General features: G+C 43.1%; 1 protein-coding gene across 4 annotated transcripts in view; it reads right to left on the bottom strand.

Moving 5' to 3' along the window:
* Positions 1-21,530, bottom strand: part of mast4 (microtubule associated serine/threonine kinase family member 4) — a 575,541-nt gene that overhangs the window by 304,504 nt on the left and 249,507 nt on the right. For all 4 annotated transcript variants that reach the window (XM_068029433.1, XM_068029434.1, XM_068029435.1 and 1 more), the window contains exon 5: positions 19,525-19,556. In XM_068029433.1, the coding sequence (XP_067885534.1) occupies positions 19,525-19,556 (32 nt within the window). The remainder of the gene's footprint in view (positions 1-19,524; positions 19,557-21,530) is intronic.

Here is a 21,530-nt window from a genome sequence, read left to right as displayed (position 1 = left end):
CCAATTTGCCAAATTGCCCTGGATCCCATGGGCTCTTACCTTCTTAACCAATCTTCCATGAGGGACCTTATCAAAAGCCTTACTGAAGTCCATGTAGACTAACTCAACTGCTTTACCCTCATCTACACACCTGGTCATCGCTTCGAAAAATACAATAAAGTTAGTCTGCCCCTGACAAAGCCATGCTGACTACCCCTGATTAATCCCTGCCTCTCCAAGTGGAGATTAATCCTATGACTCAGAAATTTTTCCAATAGTTTCCCTACCACTGATGTTAGACTCACCGGCCTGTAATTACCTGCTTTATCCCTGCTACCTTTCTTGAATAATGGTACCACATTCGCTGTCCTCCAGTCCTCTGGTACCTCTGGCCAGAGAGGATTTGAAAATTTGTGTCAAACACCCTGCTATCTCCTCCCTTGCCTCACATAACAGCCTGGGATACATCTAATCTGGGCCTGGGGATTTATCCACTTTGAAGCCTGCTAAAACAGCTAATACTTCCTCCCTTTCAATGCTAATATGTTCAAGTATATCACAATCCCCCTCCCTGATCTCTACACCTACATCGTCCTTCTCCATCGTAAGCACGGATGCAAATTAATCGTTTGAAAGGAGGGAGTGGCCCTGGGAGTCCTCAACATTAACTCCAGCCTCCATGAAGTTTCAAGGCATCAAGTCAAATACAGGCAAGGAAACCTGCTGATTACCACCTATCGCGCTCCCTCAGCTGACATGGTTGTTGAAATTCAATCATCTCAACCCCAAGACATCACTGCAGGAGTTCCTCAGGTAATGTCCTAGGCCCAACAATCTTCAGCTGCTTCATTAACGACCTTCTCTTCAACAGGAGGTCAGAAATGGGTATGTTCGCTGATGATTTTGCAGCGTTCAGTGCCATTTGCAACTCCTCACACACTGAAGCAGCCTGTGCCGCATGCAGCAAAACCTGGACAACATCCAGGCTTGAGCTGATAAGTGGCAAATAACATTCACGCTACATAAGTGCCTGCCAATGACCATCACCAACAAGAGAATCTAATCATCTCCCCTGACATTCAACAGCATCATCAGTGCTAAATCCCCCATCGACATCCTGGGGGTTACCATTGACCAGAAAGTGAACTGGACCAACCATATAAGAGACTATATGGCTACAGGAGCAGGTCAGAGGCTGGGAATTCTGCAGCGAGCAACTCACCACCTAGCTCCTCAAAGCCTGTTCACCATCTAAAAGGCACAAGTCGGAAGCCTGATGGAATAATCTCCACTTGCCTGGAGGAGTGCAGCTCCAACACACAAGACACTCGACACTACCCAAGACAAAGCAGCCCGCTTGATCAGCACCCCATTCACAACCTTAAACGTTCACTCCCTCCACCACGCACGCACAGTAGCAGCAGTGTGCACCATCTACAAGATGTATTGCAGCAACTCACCAACACTTACGATAGCACCTTCCAAACATAACATAAGAGAGAGGAGCAGGAGGAGGCCATTTGACCCCTCGAGCCTGCTCTGCCATTTAATAAGATCATGGCTGATCTGATCATACCCTCAACACCACTTTCCTGCCTCGACTCCCTTGTAGGTCAATTATCTGTCTGACTCAGCCTTGAATATATTCAATGACCCAGCTTCCACTTCTTTATTGAATAAATAATTCCAAAGATTAACGACCCTCTGAGAGAAGAAATTCCTCCTCATTTCCATCATAAATCAGAACCCCCCCGCCCCCCAATTCTGAAACTGTGCCCCTAGGTCTAGATTCCCCCATGAGGGGAAACATCCTCTCAGCATCTATGCTGTCAAGCATCCTCAGAAGCTTATATGTTTCAATAATACCTCTCATTCTTCTAAACTCCATTGACTATAGGGTCAATCTATTCAACCTTTACTCGTAAAACAAGCCCTTCAACCCAGGAATCAATGCAGTGCATCTTCTCTGAACTGCGTCCAATGCAAGCATAGCACTTCTTAAATAAGGAGACCAAGACTGGAATTTTACGCCACCTCAGCGAGCCAGATGGTGGCGGGGGGGTCGTAAAATGGAGTGGGAGGCTCTGGGAGGCCTTGCCAACCTGCTCCCGCCTCCATCCCACTTTCCGTAGGGCAGGGTGGGCAAAAAACGGGTCGCCCGCCCCAGGCCAATCAAGGCCCTTAAGTTGCCAAATAACGGCTACTTAAGGGCCTTTGCCCGCCCCCATGGGGATTTTCCCCGTGGCAAGCAGGCGTCCTAGAGCCGGGAAAGGCCGCCCAGTGAAAGTTGGCGGCTTCTCAGCGCTCGGAGGGGTGGTGGGAGGGGCCTGACAATCAGACACAGAGTGCCCAATTGAGGGCCGCCCCTGCTTCCCCAACCACCCCCAGGACCCAAGATGCACCCCCCATCCCCTCAAACAACCACCCTTGCCTCGGCAAGGCCCGACCGATGACCCCCAGCGAGACAACCCAAACTTATCTGCACTCCTGACTCCATGTCCTTGGCTGGGCTGCAGTCCCAGCGGCAGCCACCGATCCCTGTGGCGTTGCTGGAACTAAGAGATGCTGGCCCAATGATTGGCCAGCAGCTCACTGAGGCGGGACTTCCTCCCTCAAGCGGGTGGAAGTCCCGCCTCGGAACAATTAAAGCCCGGGAACCCGTTAAATGTAGGACGGATCCCTGGGCTAGGCGGAAGCAGGTTCGCCACCGACCTTTACGTCAGTGGTCAGCTCCCATCCGCCAGACATAAAATCCAGCCCCAAAACTGTAATGCAGCACTCCAGGTGCAGTTTCACCCACGCCCTGTACAGTTGCAGCAGGGTTTCCCTACTTTTATACTCCATCCCCCTTGGAATAAAGGACAATGTTTGTCTTCTTAATTATTTGCTGTACCTGCAAGTGATTCATGTACGAGGACACCCAGATCCCTTTGTACTGCAGCATTCTGTAGTCTCTCTCCATTTAAATAACATTTTGCTTTTCTATTCTTCCTACCAAAGTGGATAATCTCACATTTTTCCACATCATGCTCCATCTGCCAAATTTTTGCCCACTCACCTAACTTCTCTATCCATATGCAGACTCTTTGTATCCTCCTCACAACTTGCTTTCCCACCTATCCTTGTATCATCTGTAATTTTGGCTACAATACACTCAGTCCCTTCATCCAAGTCATTAATATAGATTGTTAATAGTTGGGACCCCAGCAGTCCACTCGTTAACAATTTGCCAACCTGAAAATGGCCCATTTATCCCCACTTTCTATTTCTTGTTAGTTAGCCAATCCTCTACCCTTGCTAATATATTATCCCCAACACCATGAGCTCTTACTTTGTGCAGTAACCTTTTATGTGGCATCTTATTGAATGCCTTTTTGAAATCCAAAAACACTATGCCTACTGGTTTCCCTTTATCCACCCTGCGTGTTACATCCTCAAAGAACTCTAGTAAATTTGTCAAACACTATTTCCGTTGCATAAAACCATTGTATTACAATTTTCAAAATGTTCTGCTACTACTTCCTTAATGATGGATTCTAGCATTTTCCCAATGACAGATGTTATGCTAACTGGTCTACCGTTTTCTGCTTTCTGTCTTCCTCCTTTCTTGAATAGAATTTTCCAATGCGCTGCGACCTTTCCAGAATTTAGGGAATTTTGGAAGGTAACAACCAATGCATCTACTTCTTTTAAAGACCCTAAGATGCAGGGCATCAGGTCCAGGTGACTTGTCAGCCTTTAGTCACATTAGTTTTCCTAGTACATTTTCTCTAGATAGTGATTGCTTTAAATTCCTCCCTCCCTTTTGCCCTTTGATTTTCTACCATTCTTGGGATGCTTTTAGTGTCTTCTACCATGAAAACAGATACAAAATATCTGTTCAAAGTCGTTGCCATTCCCTTGTTTCCCATTATTAATTCACCAGTCTCACTCTCGAAGGAATCAACATTTACTTCAGCTACTCTCTTCCTTTTTATGTATTTGTTGAAGCGCTTTGTTTTTTTTATAATTCTTGCTAGTTCAGTCTCATATCCTAATATTTCCCTCTTGTTTTTTTAAGTCATCCTTTGCAGGTTTCTAAAATTTTCCCAATCATCTGGCTTACCACGAACTTTCACAGAATTGTACGTCTTTTCGTTCAACATGATACTACCCTTAACTTCCTTGGTTAGGCATGGATGGTGCAGCCGTCTTGTAGAGTCTTTCTTTCTCAATGGAATACATCCCTGTTGAGAGTTATGAAATATTTCCAGTGTCTGTTACTGCTTATAGAACCACAGAACAATTACAGCACAGTAGGAGGCCATTCAGCCCATCGTGTCCATGCCGGCTGAAAAAACTAGCCACTCAATCCCACCTTCCATCACCTGGTCCATAGCCTTGCAGGTTACAGCATTTCAGGTACATATCCAGGTACCTTTTAAAAGAAATGAGGGCTTCTGTCTCCACTACCGTTCCTGGCAGCGAATTCCAGACACCCACCATCCTCTGTGGAAAGGTTTTTCCTCATGTCCCCTCTAATCCTTCTACCAAAGACCTTAAATCTGTGTCCCCTGGTAACTGACCTCCCTGCTAGGGGAAACAGATCCTTGCTGTCCACTCTATCTAGGCCCCTCATAATTTTGTACACCTCAGTTAACTCTCTCCAGAGCAATTATGTCCTTCCTGTAATGTGACCAGAACTGTACGCAATACTCCAGCTGTGGCCTAACCAGCGTTTTCTAAAGTTCCAGCATCACATCCCTGCTTTTGTATTCTATACCTCAGCTAATAAAGGAAAGCAATCCATATGCCTTCATCACCCTATCTACCTGTCCTGCCACCTTCAGGGACCTGTGGACATGCACTCCAAGGCATCTCACTTCTTCTACCCCTCTTAATATCCTCCCATTTATTGTGCATTCCCTCGCTTTATTTGCCCTCCCCAAATGCATTACCTCACACTTCTCTGGACTGAATTCCATTTGCCACTTTCCCGCCCACTCATCCAAACCATTGGTATAATTCTGGCGTCTCCAGCTATCCTCTTCTCTATTAACTAAACTGCCAATATTTGTGTCATCAGCAAATTTCCCAATTATGCCTCCCACATTTAAGTCCAAATCATTATTATATACCAAAAACAGTAAGGGACCCAACACTGAGCCTTGTGGAACGCCACTGGAAACAGCTTTCCAATCGCAAAAACATCCGTCGACTACTCCCCTTTGTTTCCTGTCACTGAGCCAATTCTGGATCCAACCTGCCACATTCCTCTGTATCCCATGGCCTTTCATTTTACTGATCAGTCTGCCATGAGGGACCATGTCAAATGTCTTACTAAAATCCATGTAGACTACATCCACTGCACTACCCTCATCAATCCTCTCCTCACTTCCTAAAAAACTCAATTAAGTTAGTAAGACATGATCTTCCCCTAACAAATCCTGACTATTCCTGATTAATCCGTGCCTTTCTAAGTGGCAGTTTATCCTGTCCCTCAGAACTGATTCTAATAATTTACCCACTGCAGAGGTCAGAATGACCGGCCTATAATTATTTGGCCTATCCCTCACACCCTTTTTAAACAATGGTACAATGTGCGCAGACCTCCAATCACCTGGTACCTCGCCTGTATCTAGTGAGGATTTGAAGAAGATCCTCAATGCATCCGCTATTTCCTCCCTGGCTTCCTTTAACAACCTGGGATGCAATCCATCAGGTCCTGGCAATTTATCCACTTTCAAGGATGTCTGACCCTCTAGTACTTCCTCTCTCATTATGCTTATCGTATCTAATATTTCACACTCCTCTTTAATTACAATGTCTGCATCAACCCTTTCCTTTGTGAAGACAGAGACAAAAAAAACTCATTCAGAACCCTGCCCACATCTTCTGCATCCATGCATAAGTTCCTTTGTACATCTCCGATAGGCCCGACCCTTTCCTTAGTTACCCTCTTGCTCTTAATGTACTGATAAAACATCTTTGGGTTTTCCTTAATTTTACATGCCATTAATTTTTCATGTCCTCTCTTTGCTTTTCTAATTTCCTTTCCCACTTCACCCCTGCACTTTCTATACTCCTCTAGGCTTTCTGAAGTATTAAGATATTTGTGATCGTTATAGGCTTTCTTTTTCTGCTTTAACTTACCCTGTAAGCTTCTGGATAACCAGGGAGCTCTAGATTTGGCAGTACCAGCCTTAATCTTTGTGGGGACATACCTACACTGTGCCTGTAGTATCTCAATTTTGAATGCCTCCCACTGGTTTGCCACTGATTTTTTTTTCCAGTAGCTGTATCCAGTCCATTTTAGTCAGGTCACCTCTCAGTTTTCTAAAATTTCCCTTCCCCCAATTTAGAACCTTTGCCCTTTTCCATGATTATACTAAAACTAACTGTATTATGGTCACTATCTCCAAAATGATCACCCTTTGTTACTTCATCCACTTGCCCAGCTTCATTATCGAAGACTAAATCTAGATGCTGAGCTGCCATTCTTGCCCCTCTTCAAGCCAAGTTTCTGTTATAGCAATGATATTGTGTTGCCATGAGTCAATCTGTGCCCTCAACTCATCAGCTTTATTTACGATACTCCTCGCATTTAAATAAATACCCTTTAACACTGCCAAATTCCTGTGCTGGACACTTTTTAACCTTTGCTACTTCTGTCTTTGAGTCACTTGCTAACTTTCTGCCTCCCATCCCCTGCCCTGAAATTGTCCTGTCTAAGGCTGAGCTCAGGTTCCCATCCATATCTTACCTTTTAACCTATTTTCCCAGTCCACTTTAGCCAACCCTGTCTTCATGCCTTTGTAATTGCCTTTAAGTTTAAGACACTAGTTTTAGCCCCAAGTTTCTCACCCTCAAACTGATTGTGAAATTCATCATGTTATGATCACTCTTCCCAAGAGGATCCCTTACTCTGCAATCATTAATCCTGTCTCATTTGTCACGCCAACGTGCTTTGTTGAATGATAATTTTCTTTAATCCACTGACTGGAGACCAGAGTTCAATTTTTTAAAAGAAATTTAGAAGGAACAGATAAAAGATGGCTTTGCTAGCAGCTTAAGATGGCCACCTAATTTGCAATACTGTATCCTACATTGCAAGGCCTGTGAGGTGGAGATGAAATGTCTGCGCATCCCAGCAAGAACCAACAGCCAGGAATTTTAAGAGAACTGCCTGTTTTTTTTTTAAGCAAGAAGAAATAGACTGCTAACTACCATGCTTGAATCACTAACTGCACAGACTGTATACCCCTTTTTCTATAAACTCTAACTCAATCAATCTACCCTTTCCCACTCTGTAACCTATTTGTGTGCATGAACCTCTAGAGTGAGTGAGTGAGTGGAGTGAGTGAGTGAGGTTGAAGCGTCGTTTATTATTTTACTTAGTTCGGTTTAAGTACAATAAAGTTAACCCCCTTCTTTGTTAAACTCAAGAAAACCTGTCCAATTACTTACTTGTTATGATTGTAACAAGAACCAAACATCTACTGAATTAGCCAGTACATCCACTTTAAAGAACAATTAAACTTCTTGTGGTCAAACAAGGAGAGGGAAAGGAGGGAAGCCCTAAGACCCCTCCTCACCTGACCGTAACACATTACACATTACCAAGTCTAAAATAGCTTGTTCCCTGGTTGGTTCCACAACTTATTATTCTAAAAAAAAATGTGCAATGAGACAAGATTAATCAATAACCTCGCAGTAAAGGAGCCTCTAGGCGACAGAAATCATAACATGATGAATTTTACGTTCAGTTTGAAGGTGAGAAGTGTGGGTCTATGTCTAGTGTTTTAAACCTAAATAAGGTAATTATAAGGGTATGAAGGCAGAGTTGGCTAAAGTGAACTGGGAAACTAGGTTAAAAGTCGAGACAGTAGAGATGCAGTGACAGACTTTTAAGGAGATATTTAATAACTCTCTGCAAAGATGTACCCCAGTGAGAAGAAAGACTCTAAGAAGGATGCATCATCCGTGGCTAAATAAGCAAGTTAAGGACAGTATCAAATTGAAAGAAACACTGTACAATTCTGCAAAGAATAGTGGCAAGTCAGAAGACTGCACAGATTTTAAGAACCAGCAAAGGATGACAAAAAAAGGGAGAAGTTAGAGTACGAGAGAAAACTAGCTAGAAATAAAAAGAGAGTAAGAGTTTCTACAAGTATTTAAAAAGGAAAAAGAGTAACTAAAGCTAGCGTTAGTCCGCTAGAGAGTGTGTCTGTGGAATTAATAATGGAAAACAAGGAAATGGCGGAAGTGTTGAACAGGTATTTTGTGTCTGTGTTCACTGTAGAAGACTTAGAAAACTTCCCACAGATACTTGAAAAGTCAAGAGGTGAAAGGGAAGGAGAAACGTAAAACTATTAGACCTAAAGGCTGACAAGTCCCCAGGGACCTGATGGCCTGCAGCCAAGGGTCTGACAAGAAGTGGCTGCAGAGATAGTAGAGGCATTAGCCATAATCTTCCAAAATTCCTTCGGAGGAGAAGAGAGACAAGTGGTGAGGGGGGACGAAGACAAGGGCAAGAGTGATGAGAGGGCAAGGGCGATGAGAGAGCAATCAAGATCATTCCTGACAGAAGGACATCTATCTGGAGTACTCCACAACGCTACAGCAAGCATGCAGGCAGACATTCTACTTCTGCAAGCAAAAACAATGCCAGGTATCTCACTAAATCAGTGTCCAACATAGTGATGAGAAAAGAAGCTAATAAAGTAGTCTTCTCATTTCTTCACAAAAATGCACATTTTTTGTTGCTTTGATTAAGATAAATTTCTAACACCTTTACCTTTCGAAAGTTGCTCACTGGCCCCCGACATATAACAAAAATTATGCGGCCCCTCATGCAAAAGGGATGGTCACCCCTGGTGTAGGGAGTAACATATTAGTATGGATAAAGGACTAGTTATCTAACAGAAGCAGAAAGTAATGATAAATGGGTCTTTTTCAGGTTGGCAAGCTGTAACTAATGGAGTGCCACAGGGATCAGTGCTGGGGCCTCAATTATTTACAATTTATATAAATGACTTAGATGAAAGGACCCAATGTATAGTAGCTAAATTTGCTAATAAAGATAGGTAGGAAAGTAGGTTGTCAAGAGGAGGTAAAGAGTCTACAAAGAGATATAGATAGGTAAAATGAGTGGGCAAAAATTTGGCAGATGGGAGTATAATGTGGGAAAATGTGAACTTGTCCACTTTGACAGGAAGAATAGAAAAGCAGTGTACTATTTAAATGGAGAGAGATTGCAGAACTCGGTGGTAGACAGGGATCTGGCTGTCCTGGTACATGAATCACAAAAGGTTAGTATGCAGGTACTTAGCAGTTGGCAAGAAAAAAAGGACAGAAGTGCAAGGAGCCAACTGTGTAACAGCCCCGACAACCAATTTTATCTGCAGCACCTGTGGAAGAGTCTGTCACTCTGGAATTGGCCTTTATAGCCACTCCAGGTGCTGCTCCACAAACCACTGACCGCCTCTAGGCGCTTACCTATTGTCTCTCGAGACATGGGGGCCAAAAAAGAGAAGCAGTATGCAGGTACAGCAAGTGATTAGGAAGGCAAATGACATTTATTGCAAGGGGAATGGAATATAAAAGTAGGGAATTGTTACTGCAGCTGTACAGGGTTTTGTTGAGACTGCATCTGGAGTACTGTGTACAGTTTTGGTCTCCTTATTTGAAAAAGGATATAAGGCTATGGACCAGGTGCTGGAAGGGGGGATTAGATTGGGCAGCTAGTTGTGTGTTCTCTTCGGCCAGCACGAACACGACAGGCTGAATGGCCTCCTTCTATGCCGTAATTTTCCTATGGTTCTATGTTTCTATAATTGCATTAGAGGCAGTTCAGAGAAGGTTCACTCAACTCATTCCTGGGATGAAAGGCTTATGTTATGAAGAAAGGTTGGACAGGTTGGGCCTTTACCCATTGGAGATTAGAAGAATGAGGGGACCTGATAAGACTGGGAAGATGTTTCCTCTTATCGGGGAGACAGTTTAAGAATAAGAGGTCTCCCTATTAAGACAGAGATGAGGAGATTTTTTTTCCTCAAAGGGTCGTTAGTCTGTGGAATTCTCTTCCCCAGAAAGCTGTGGAGGCTGGGTCATTCAGTTTATTCAAGGCTGAGTTAGATAGATTTTTGATAGACAAGAGTGTCGAGAGTTAAGGGGGGCAGACAGGAAAGTGGAGTTGAGACCACAACAGATCAGCCATGATCTTATCGAATGGTGGAGCTGTGTCGAAGGACTGAATGGCTCACTCTTGTTCCTAGTTTCCTATGTTCCTATCACCTCGCAGTGCAAGTTCTTCCACCTAGAAGAACAAGGGCAGCACATGGGAACACCACCACCTCCAGATCACACACCATCCTGGCTTGGAAATATATCACTGCTCCTTTACTGTCGCTGGGTCAAAATCCTGCAACTCCCTAACAGCACTGTGGGTCAACCAACACCGCATGGACTGCAGCAGTTCAAGCTGGCCTTGCTAGCGGCGCTCACATCCCAAGAACAAATAAAGAAAAACCTCTCTCGACTCCTCTACTGTCCTTAAATTATCAGGTTGCTTGTCCAACATCCAGTGCTGGATGAACAGAAATTTCCTCCAATTAAATATTGGGAAAACTGAAGTCACCATCTTCAGTCCCCAATACAAACTCTGTTCCCTAGCCACTGACTCTATCCCTCTCCCTGGCAACTGTTCGAGGCTGAACCAGACTGTTCACAACCTCTGTCATATTTGACCAAGGTGAGCTTCCGACTATATATCTGCGCCATTAAAACTACCTATTTCCACCTCTATATCATTGGCTGACTGTGCCCCATCTCAGCTCATCTGCTGCGGAAACCTCATTCATGCCTTTGCTATCTTTAGACTTGCCTATTCCAATGCACTTCTGGATGGTCTGCCATGAACTACCCTCCATAAACGAGGTCATCCAAAACTCTACTGCCTGTGTCCTAACTCGCACCAAGTCCCATTCACATTTTTTTTAAATTCATTCATGGGACGTGGGCATTGCTGGCCAGGCCAGTATTTATTGCCCATCCCTAATATATAACATATCATCCCTGTGCTCGCTGACCTACATCAGCTCCCAGTTAAGCTGTGCCTCGATTTTAAAATTCTCATTCTTACTTTCAAATCCCTCCACGGCCTCCCCACTCCCCATCTCTGTAATCTCCTCTAGCCCCACATCTCTCCAAGAGATTTACACTCCTCTAACTCTGGCCTCTTGAGTATCCCTGATTTAATTGCTCCACCACTGGTGGATGTGCCTTCAGATGTTAATGCCCTAAGCTCTGGAATTCCCTTCCTTATTCTCTCTGACTCTCTTTCCTCCTTTAAGATGCTGTTTAAAACCCACCTCTTTGACCAAGTTTTTGCTCATCTGCCCAACATTTTCTAATGCGGTTCAATGTCAAATTTTGTTTCGTAATGCTCCTGTGAAGCCTGGAATGTTTTATTGCATTAAAGGCGACATAGAAAAGTTGTTGTTTTTGTAATGGCAAATCAGCAGATTTTACTACTTTCCAACAGTGACTACTCGGGTCATTATTACATTGCTGTTTGTGGGAGCTTGGTGTTTGCAAATTGGCTGTTACGTTTCCTACATTACAACATTGGCTAGGCTTCAAAGTACTTAATTAGCTGTAAAGCACTTGGGGATAACCTGAGGTTGTGAAAGGCACTATATAAATGCAAGTCTTTTTATTGGTAGTTAGAATACTTTAAAAAAAATATAGGAATGGTATTTAATATTATTCATTGTTGTGCAACTATGCAGAACTTAAATTCTGGTGTACACACACAAAAATGCATGCAGAAGAAACAGATGAGGGCACTACACCACACCAGAATTAGATATTGAAATAATTGTATGTAAACATGGTATCCAATAAGTCAGGTTTTTCTCTCTAAGCAAAGGTCACTGGGATGCAATGGCTAGAACTGAACAACTTATCTCATGTGATTAGCATTAATGCTATGGTCAGCGGCAGCTCCCATCACCTATGTGGCCCAGAGATAAAGTGCGTCTGCTCTAATCACTATATTGAGAAGCCTGGTTTTTGAGCTGCAAAGACTAATCCAATGGGAATAATATCTAAAGCCCACCACTGCTCCAATTAACATAGTTCAATTGACTATAGGTTGGATAAAACACAGCCGAACTGTCATCTGATGATTACAATGGCACATGAATTTGGAATGTAATTTAAGATTTGAAAACCCATGCACAGCATGTGGCACATAATGTCTTACCAGCAGTGCAGAGAAATGGAACATTTTTGTTCCTTGTGCATTTTTATCGGATGGGGCAATCTATACTGGTTATACAGCATTGTCTTTTAAAAATCAGGTTTTTTTTATAGATTCGCAGTGAGGTCCATATAATACATCACAGACTAGTAGAACAGTCCATTGTTTCTGCAGCAGCCTAGATTCTTGCAGTCAATGTCATCATTTAGGAAAAACAGTTGAAGCTTGTGAGAAATAGACTTTCAAAATGGTTAAGGCCCAACTTGTCAAGAGGTTTTCTAATGAGACACAGAAATCATCTATGTTACACCTACGAGAAAATGCAAGAATGAACTAAATGCTGAATTCTACACAATAAAAAGAAAAATTTGTATTATACAGCACTTTATCATGTCTCATAGAAACAGTTGATCACACATAATGAACTACTCTGAAGTGCAATGACTGTTTGCAGCCAGCCATTTTACACACAGCAAGATTCCACAAACAACAATTAAATGAATGACCAGGTAATCTGTTTATGGTATGAATGGTTATAAGGGACACTGGAAAAACTCCTTGCTCATCTTTGAATAGAGTCATGGGATCTTTAGCATCTATCTGAATCAATGGAATAGGCAGACAAGGTGTTGATGTGACTGAAGTGGCAGTTGAGTTTATGCATCCACATCTTGGACATACAACGTTTTGACTCAAAGGCGAGAGTGCTACCAACTAAGACGAGCTGATGGATCATAAACTAAATGGTCATTTTCGGGGGAAAGAGGGGCAACACATCAAATTGTGTAACAAAACAGTAAACCAACCAACTAAAAATTGGCAAGCCACACTGCACTGTACAGAACCTTAGTTAGGCCACACTTAGAATATTGCGTGCAATTCTGGTCGCCACACTACCAGAAGGACGTGGAGGCTTTGGAGAGGGTACAGAAGAGGTTTACCAGGATGTTGCCTGGTCTGGAGGGCATTAGCTATGAGGAGAGGTTGGAAAAACTCGGATTGTTTTCACCGGAACGACGGAGGTGGAGGAGCGACATGATAGAGGTTTACAAAGTTATTAGTGGTATGGACAGAGTGGATAGTCAGAAGCTTTATCCCAGGGTGGAAGAGTCAGTTACTAGGGGACATAGGTTTAAGGTGAGAGGGGCAAAGTTTAGAGGGGATGTGCGAGGCAAGTTCTTTACACAGAGGGTGGTGAGTGCCTGGAACTTGCTGCCGAGGGAGGTGGTGGAAGCAGGTACGATAGCGATGTTTAAGAGGCATCTTGACAAATACATGAATAGGATGGGAATAGAGGGATACGGTCCCCAGAAGTGTAGAAGGTTTTAGTTTAGACAGGCATCAAGATTGGTGCAGGCTTGGCGGGCCGAATGGCCTGTTCTTGTGCTGTACTGTTCTTTGTTCAATCACAGCCCACAATATCAAGAGCATAAAACACAAAAAAAATCATGGAACAGGAAAAGGCATTTGAGCCTATGAAGCCTGCTTCTTCCACAGACCAAAGATCTAAGGTCTGTCCTTACAGAACCCCCCTGATAATCTACCGCACAAACTGATGGAAGCAAGACTTTAACTGGGAATGAGAAGGCAAATTCAGTCCTCTTTCACTTAGCTCCACGTTGGTTTCCCTTCTTGCCTTATCAGGTCGAAAAACTAAGTGCAATACTTCCAAGTTTAAGTTGAAGCTGAAAGGTTCTAACAGATTGCATTTATTGTATGGAATCTGCAAAGTTCTGCTAAGCTGTGGGAGAAGAAGAATACTGGGAAATCGATCAGTATATCCTAAAATCAATGAAAATACCGTTACGATATTCACTGATGGACTCACCCGATTTCACAAATATTAAATAGCCTAGAAACCTTGCGAAAAGTGTGTGCAGAACCTTGATGTCACATCTGATCCAGAGATAAACTGCCAACCTCATACTAATACCATGACTAAGACAGCCTATTTCCACCTCCGTATCATTGCCCGACTTCACCCCGTCTCAGCTCATCTGCTGCTGAAACCCTCGTTCGTGCCTTCATTACCTCTACACTTGAGTATTCCAATACATTCCTGGTTTGTCTCCCACATTCTACTCTCCGTAAACTTGAGGTCATCCAAAACTCTGCTGTCCGTGTCTTAATTCGCATCAAGTCCCGTTCCCCTATCATCTCCTGCGCTCGTTGACGTACATTGACTCCCGGTCAAGCAATGTCTTGATTTTAAAATTCTCCCTTTGTTTTCAAATCCCTCCAGGGCCTCACCCCTCCTGATCTCTTGTAATCTCCTCCAGTCCCACAAAACCCCAAGATATCAGCGCTCCTCTAATTCTGGCCTCTTGTGCATTCCCGATTTTAATCACTCCACCATCGGTGGTTGTGCCTTCAGTTGCCTAGGCCCTAAGCTTTGGAATATCCTCCCTACATCTCTCTGCCTCGCTTTCTTCCTTTAAGACACTCCTTAAAACCTACCTCTTTGACCAAGCTTTTGGTCATCTGACATCCTTTTGTGGTTCAGTGTCATACATGGTTTAATAACACTCCTATAAAGCATCTTGGGATGTTTCATTACGTTAAAGGCACTATATAAGTATAAGCTGTTGTTGTTGAAAAAACACACAGCTGCACTAATGAAGGGCAACCCTTAACAAGTAAGTTGCCTGCCTGTAATTTGACGTGATACTATCTAAAGCACAAAACACTTAAGTTGTACTGCTGAACTTTGAACTGTGCAGTTGGTCCAAAGTGGTTTACAACAATGAAGTTCAAATGTGCCTCACTGCGGGCTGATAAAAAGTGATGGCATCTATTCAGATATGTATGGATTGAACCAGGGAGGCAGAGGCCCAGTCTAGATGGAAAAAAGATGTTTTAAAGAAAAAGGCTTTCATAAAATTCTAAACTGGACTTAACGTTAAGGCATTATCACAGGGCACACTTTTTAAAGGTGTGATTCTTCACATTAGTCAAGGTACATAAGTAAAAGTGAGATTTCACTATTTTGTGAACAGAACGAACCTAGAAGACCTGAATATTATTCATTTCAACTTCATGCACCAACCTCCCCAACCATTAGTAATATGATTTCCTAGGGCAGGCAAAAAGAGGGAAAAATCCGTGGTGAATTACAGTGGAAAAACTCTGGAAAACCCCTGCCCAACTCCCGAAGGCAAATCAGTCAAACTCCATGGTTCCCCATCGGCAAATTTAGACACACTTAGACCAAATCTCTCTCCTGCACGTTTCCCACCCCCACCATGCCCCAAATTCCTTAGGAGCACGTGACTATACTGAACTGGGAAATAACCATCACTAGCCTTTGCTTCAGTGTCAAAAGGACACGGACTTCATACCTCACTTCAGCAGATATCTTTTAAAAGCCTTGATTGCCAAAAGCCTTTCAAACACCCTCTTCAAATTTATAATATTCTCCACTTTCACTGCCTTTTTGGGCAGGCTACTCAATATGTTTACCACCTATGTGAGGAAGCCTTATATTAAAATGGTGTCCCATCACCCTAGAGCCTGTGTTAAAATTGGTCATTCTAGGATCCAGTTCATCTAGTCCTTTGCCGATCTTACATACTTCAATAAAGTCACCTCTAAACCACCAGCCCAATCCGTATAAATATTCCTAGCAGTCTTAGTCTTCTCTTACAGCTCAGGTCCCATCTCACTTATCAATCTGAGTGGCCTTCCTTCTAAGAGGATGGTCACCCTGTGGTATGGCGTCCAAGACAACACTTTGCGGGATTTGTACTCTATCCTTCAAACTATGCACTGAGATCATATTTACCTTTTCACCATTGCTGTATATAATACTGACAGCTTACGGGAGGTTTCTACTAACAACCCTGGAGTTTCAATGCCAATTGGCCAGCATTTTTTGTGCTAATTGGATTCAGATGGCAAAATATATTTCGCCTGACAACCTGTGGACACTTTCATTCTATCAAACTCTCTGATGGTTGGACTCATATCTAGCATAAAGGAAGATGGTTGTGGCTATTGGGGGTCAATTATCTCAGTCCCAGGACATCAGTGCAGGAGTTCCTCAGGGTAGTGTCCGAGGTCCAACCATCTTCAGCTGCTTCATCAATGACCTTTCTTCCATCATAAGGTCAGAAGTGGGGACGTTCGCTGATGATTGCACAATGTTCAGCATGATTCGCAACTCCTCAGATATTGAAGCAGTCCATGTCATAGAAACGTAGAGCAGAACCTCTAGTTCTAGACTCCCCAGCCTGGGGAAACATCTTTCCAGCATCTACCCTATAAAAGCCTTTTAAGAACTTGATATATTTCATTGGGACGTAGGAACGCAGGAGTAGGCCATTCAGCCCATCGAGCCTGCCCCGCCATTCAATATGATCATGGCTGATCATCCACTTAAATGCCTTTTTCCCACAATATCCAAGATTCTATACAATGGAAGCAAGACCTCACTACTCTTGCACTAAAATCCTCTTGCGATACCATTAGCCTTCCTAATTGCTTGCTACACCTGCATGTTAGCTTTCAGTGACTTACGGACAAGGACACCCAGATCCCTTTGTATATCTACACTTTCTAATCTCTTACTATTTAAGAAATACTCTGCACATCTATTCCTCCTATCAAAGTGGGTAACCTCACATTTTTCCACATTACATTCTGTCTGCCACATTCTTACCCACTCACTAAGTCTGTCCAAATCCCCTTGAAGCCGCTTTGCATCTTCCTCAACCCACATTCCCACCTAGTTTTGTGTCATCTGAGAACTTGGAAATACAACATTTGGTCCCCACATCCAAATCATTAATATATAGTGAACAGCTGGAGCCTGTGCACTGATCCCTGCTTTACCCCACAAGTCACAGCCTGCCAACGCGAGAATGATCCATTTATTCCTACTCTCTGCTTTCTGCCTGTTAACCAATCCTTAACCCATGCCAGTACATTACCTCCTACCCCTTGCGTTTTAATTTTGCTAACCAACCTCCTGTAGGGCCTTTATCAAAGGCCTTCTGAAAATCCAAGTATACCACGTCCACCCACTCCCCTTCATCAATTCAGTTAGTAACATCCTCAAAAAACTCCAACAGGTTCGTCAAACTTGATTTCCCATTCATAAATCCATGTTGACTATCCAAGTGTCCATTTATCACATCCATTAGAATAGATTCTAGCATTTTCCCAACGACTGATCTAAGGCGAACAGGTCTGTAATTCTCCGTTTTCTCTCTCCTTTCCTTCTTAAATAGTGGGGTGACATTTGCAACCTTCCAAGCTGCAGGAACCACTCCAGAATCTATAGAATTTTGGAAGATGATCACCAATGCATCCACTATCTCCATAGCTACCTCTTTCAAGATGTCCAGATGCAACAAGACCGGGACAACATCCAGCCTTGGGCTGATAAGTGACAAGTAATATTTGTGCTACACAAGTGCCAGGCAATGACCATTTCAAACAAGACAGAATCTAACCACCTCCCCTTGATGATCAATGGCATTACCATCACTGAATCCCCCACAATCAACATCCTGGGGGTTGCTATTGACTAGAAACTGAACTGGACCAGCCACAAAAATACTGTGGCTACAAGAGCAGATCAGAGGCTAGGAATTCTGTGGTGAATAACTCAGCTCCTCACTCCGCAAAGCCTGTCCACCATCTACAAGGCACAAGTCAGGTGTGTGTTGGAATACTCTCCACTTGCCTGGATGAGTGCAGCTCCAAGAACACTGAACACTTCAAGAAACTCAACACCAGCCAGGACAAAGCAACCTGCTTGATTGTCACCTCAACCACCAGCTTCAACATTCACTGCCTTCACCACTGGTGCACAGTGGCAGCAGTGTATACCAATCTACAAAATGCACTGCAGCAACTCACCAAGGCTCCTTCGACAGCACCTTCCAAACCTGTGACTTCTACCACCTAGAAGGACAAGGGCAGTAGTAGCATGAGAACACCACCACCTGCAAGTCCCCCTCCAAACCACACACCATCCTGCCTTGGAACTACATCGTTGTTCCCTCACTGTCGCTGGGTCAAAGTCCTGGAATTCCCTTCCTTAACAGCACTGTTGCTGTACCTACACCCCAAGGACTGCAGCAGTTCAAGAAGGCAGCTCACCACAGGGATGGGCAATAAATGCTGGCCTAGCCAGCGACACCCATATCCCATGGACAAATAAAAAAGACAGATTCAAGAGCAGGTCCTAGAGATGAAAGATGAGTACTTAACCCATTTCATTACTCAGCCGCTCATCTTTAACAATTTCACCTCCCTGTCCCTACCCCCACCCCCCATTATATAAGATGCACCTACGATACTGCAGGTAAGTGCTCCAAAAGCTACTTGAACTGTGATAAAGCAGAGCAGGAAGGCTTGAAGGCAATGAGATGCAGTTTTAGTGGTAGCAAATAATTAATTTCATTGAATTTTTCCCTCAGTATTGAATAAATCTGTGGAAAATAATTTGAGATGTTATCCAATTTTTGCTTTTTTAAAATAAATGTTTAAGATATAGATACTGCCGCCAAAGCCATATTTATTCTTCACCTCAGTTGCACAGAGAAGATGAAGGGTCTTCTTCTTGAGTTTTAAAAAAAATAAATAAGCGACTTGCTAATGTGGAACTGACTATTTTTGAGATTAATTTTGTTGGGCCTTCTTGATTACACTATGTATAAGCTGTGTAAGCCATGAAAAATGTACAGCCCTGGATACCAGTGGTCAGCACAATGAATGTGTGCTTAATATATTGAATATATACACAGAAAACACCCAGACACCACCTTATTCTTGCTAATTGGGGAGCGTGAAAGTTGTTTTATTAGCCGTGTATCTTTTCAAAACACAGTAATACAAGTGCCCCTAAAGTTACATAAAGCTACACAGATGTGACTATGGAAAGAGGCCATTTGTCTGACCAGTCCATGTTAAATGGACCCAAGCTAGAATATGGTTAACACATATTGCTTATTAACACAAAATAGACTATAAATATTTAATTGCAACTAGCAAGCACAGACCAACTGAACAACAACTACTTCATCAAGCAATTATCTCCTTCTTAGAACTGTACAAACAAAATATGCATCAGCCATTGAGCCATTCATCATGTCCAGCACATTTTTAGGCAGCTCTTCAAGGCAATGATCTCATCACATCAACAAAATAATAGGCTTATTTGCATAAAGATGCCACAAAAGGTCAAAGTCTGAAACGGTAAAATAATATACTTCAGACAACTATAACCAATACAACCAATTAAAAAAAAACAAAATCAAGGGCATATCTGCAAGATATAAATCATCTCTACTTACAGACTTCCTCTACGGGGAAGGCTCAATTCTTTCTGTAAAAGAAAAAAAAGTGGTGTTTTAAAGCAACTACTGCATTAGCAACTCATGTTTTTAACCACTGAAGGCCATGAAGCTTAACCTCATTTTACAAGCAGAAAAAGTTAATAGTTAGAAACAGATAATAACATTCAGTGTGTAAGTCACAGGCTCAAGCAACACAAGCTGAATGTCTGAGTGTGCAGCTTATGCCGAGATGCAAACAATATTTTAACCACATCACTGCCGTTTCAAGCATAACCGTCATACCAGTTTTTATGGTAAAATTACTTTGAAGACACTGCTGAAATAGACCATGGCATCTGCAAATGTTAATTTTAACTAGCAATTTATTTTTTTAACTTTTAAAAATGAGTAGCTAATAAAGTGAAAGTATGCTCTAACAGAAAATCCTTCAAAGCAAGTTCTTTCAATCTTTCACAACACTGCATCAGTAAATAAAAAAGTTCTCCCAGTGCAGACCATGAAAGTTCTAGGTGTGAGCCATTCTCGGTTCCCCATTTACCCAATCTTACCTGTAGGGATGGTATGAAGGTGCAATTGCAGTTAGTAGCCCCATTAGACTGGAGGTGGGTAGGGCACAGGAGTAGTAACATCATATGGGACCTGCTGTTAATTGCCATCTAGTGATGCCTGCTCGAATGTACAAATTGCAATTTCAGCCAGTCCATTTCTCTTTCCCACTATCAGGCAGAAAAAGACAGCAAACACTGGCTGAAGTACCAGATGGTGATTACCCCTCACAAAGCCATGCTCCAAATATGAACTGCCTTCTTCATAAAAGCCGAAGTAGGGAGAGAAAATTGGAGGAGAAAAAATCGGTTGAAAGATCTTCTGTTACACCATAATTTGCACACAACTGTGTCAGAACTCTGCAACGCAAACAGACTAGGTATATTTTATGCTGTGTTTGCGGCGGAGGGGGGAGGCGGGGAAGAAAGAAAGAGTGGAGGCAGAAATATCCCCAGTTAATGTTAGCCACGGCCTCAGTCAGAAAGTACATGCATACAGCACAAAAAGACAGATTCTGAGTACTTCAAGTCATTGCCGTACATCAGTTTTTTCACAGATACAGGGAATGTGTGCAGTTTGCTGGAAAAAAAAAATCAGGATCTGCACAGGGAAAGATGATAGAGATCAACTGAAATTTTGGGTTCAGGCAACCGTAAATTTCAGAGATGGATGGTGGAAAGAAAGTTATTGCCAAAAGTAAAGAGCCTCCATTAATCAACTCTCGAAATTTCCATGAACCATTCAGGCAATGGACACAAAGATCACAAAGGTTTGCAGACTTTCTCCACTGTCGTAACTGCTGTGTCTACGGCAATTAAAATGACACAGCCTCAGCTTTTACACCTCCACCTCCCTTCAGGCTGCCAAAAAACATTTGAGCAACATTAGCCAGGGAGCTGTCACAGTGTGCATCATGCAGGTGACAGATGAAGCCCTCTTTCATAGAGCAGCTGAGTTCCTCCATGTGCGCATTATTTCCAGGAACTTCTATTTTTTTTTTATTCATTCATGGGATGTAGGCATCACTGGTCAGGCCAGCATTTATTGCCCATCCCTAATTGTCCCTGAGAAGGTGGTGGTGAGCTACCTTCTTGAACCGCTGCAGTCCATTTGGTGTAGGTATACCCACAGTGCTGTTAGGAAGGGAGTTCCAGGATTTTGACCCAGCGACAGTGAAGCAACGGCGATATAGTTCCAAGTCAGGATGGTGTATGACTTGGACGGGAACTTGCAGGTGGTGGTATTCCCATGTATTTGCTGCCCTTGTCCTTCTAGTTGGTAGAAGTCGCGGGTTCGGAAGGTACTGTCTAAGGAGCCTTGATGCATTGCTGCAGTGCATCTTGTAGATGGTACACACTGCTGCCACTGTGCGTCGGTGGTGGAGGGAGTGAATGTTTGTAGATGGGGTGCCAATCATGCGGGTTGCTTTGTTCTGGATGGTGTCGAGCTTCTTGAGT

This window comes from Heterodontus francisci, chromosome 4 (assembly GCF_036365525.1).
Source record: "Heterodontus francisci isolate sHetFra1 chromosome 4, sHetFra1.hap1, whole genome shotgun sequence".
Taxonomy (NCBI): Eukaryota; Metazoa; Chordata; class Chondrichthyes; order Heterodontiformes; family Heterodontidae; genus Heterodontus; species Heterodontus francisci.
The sequence above is the reverse complement of the archived record's forward strand: the minus strand, read 5'-3'. Positions and strand labels throughout refer to the sequence as shown.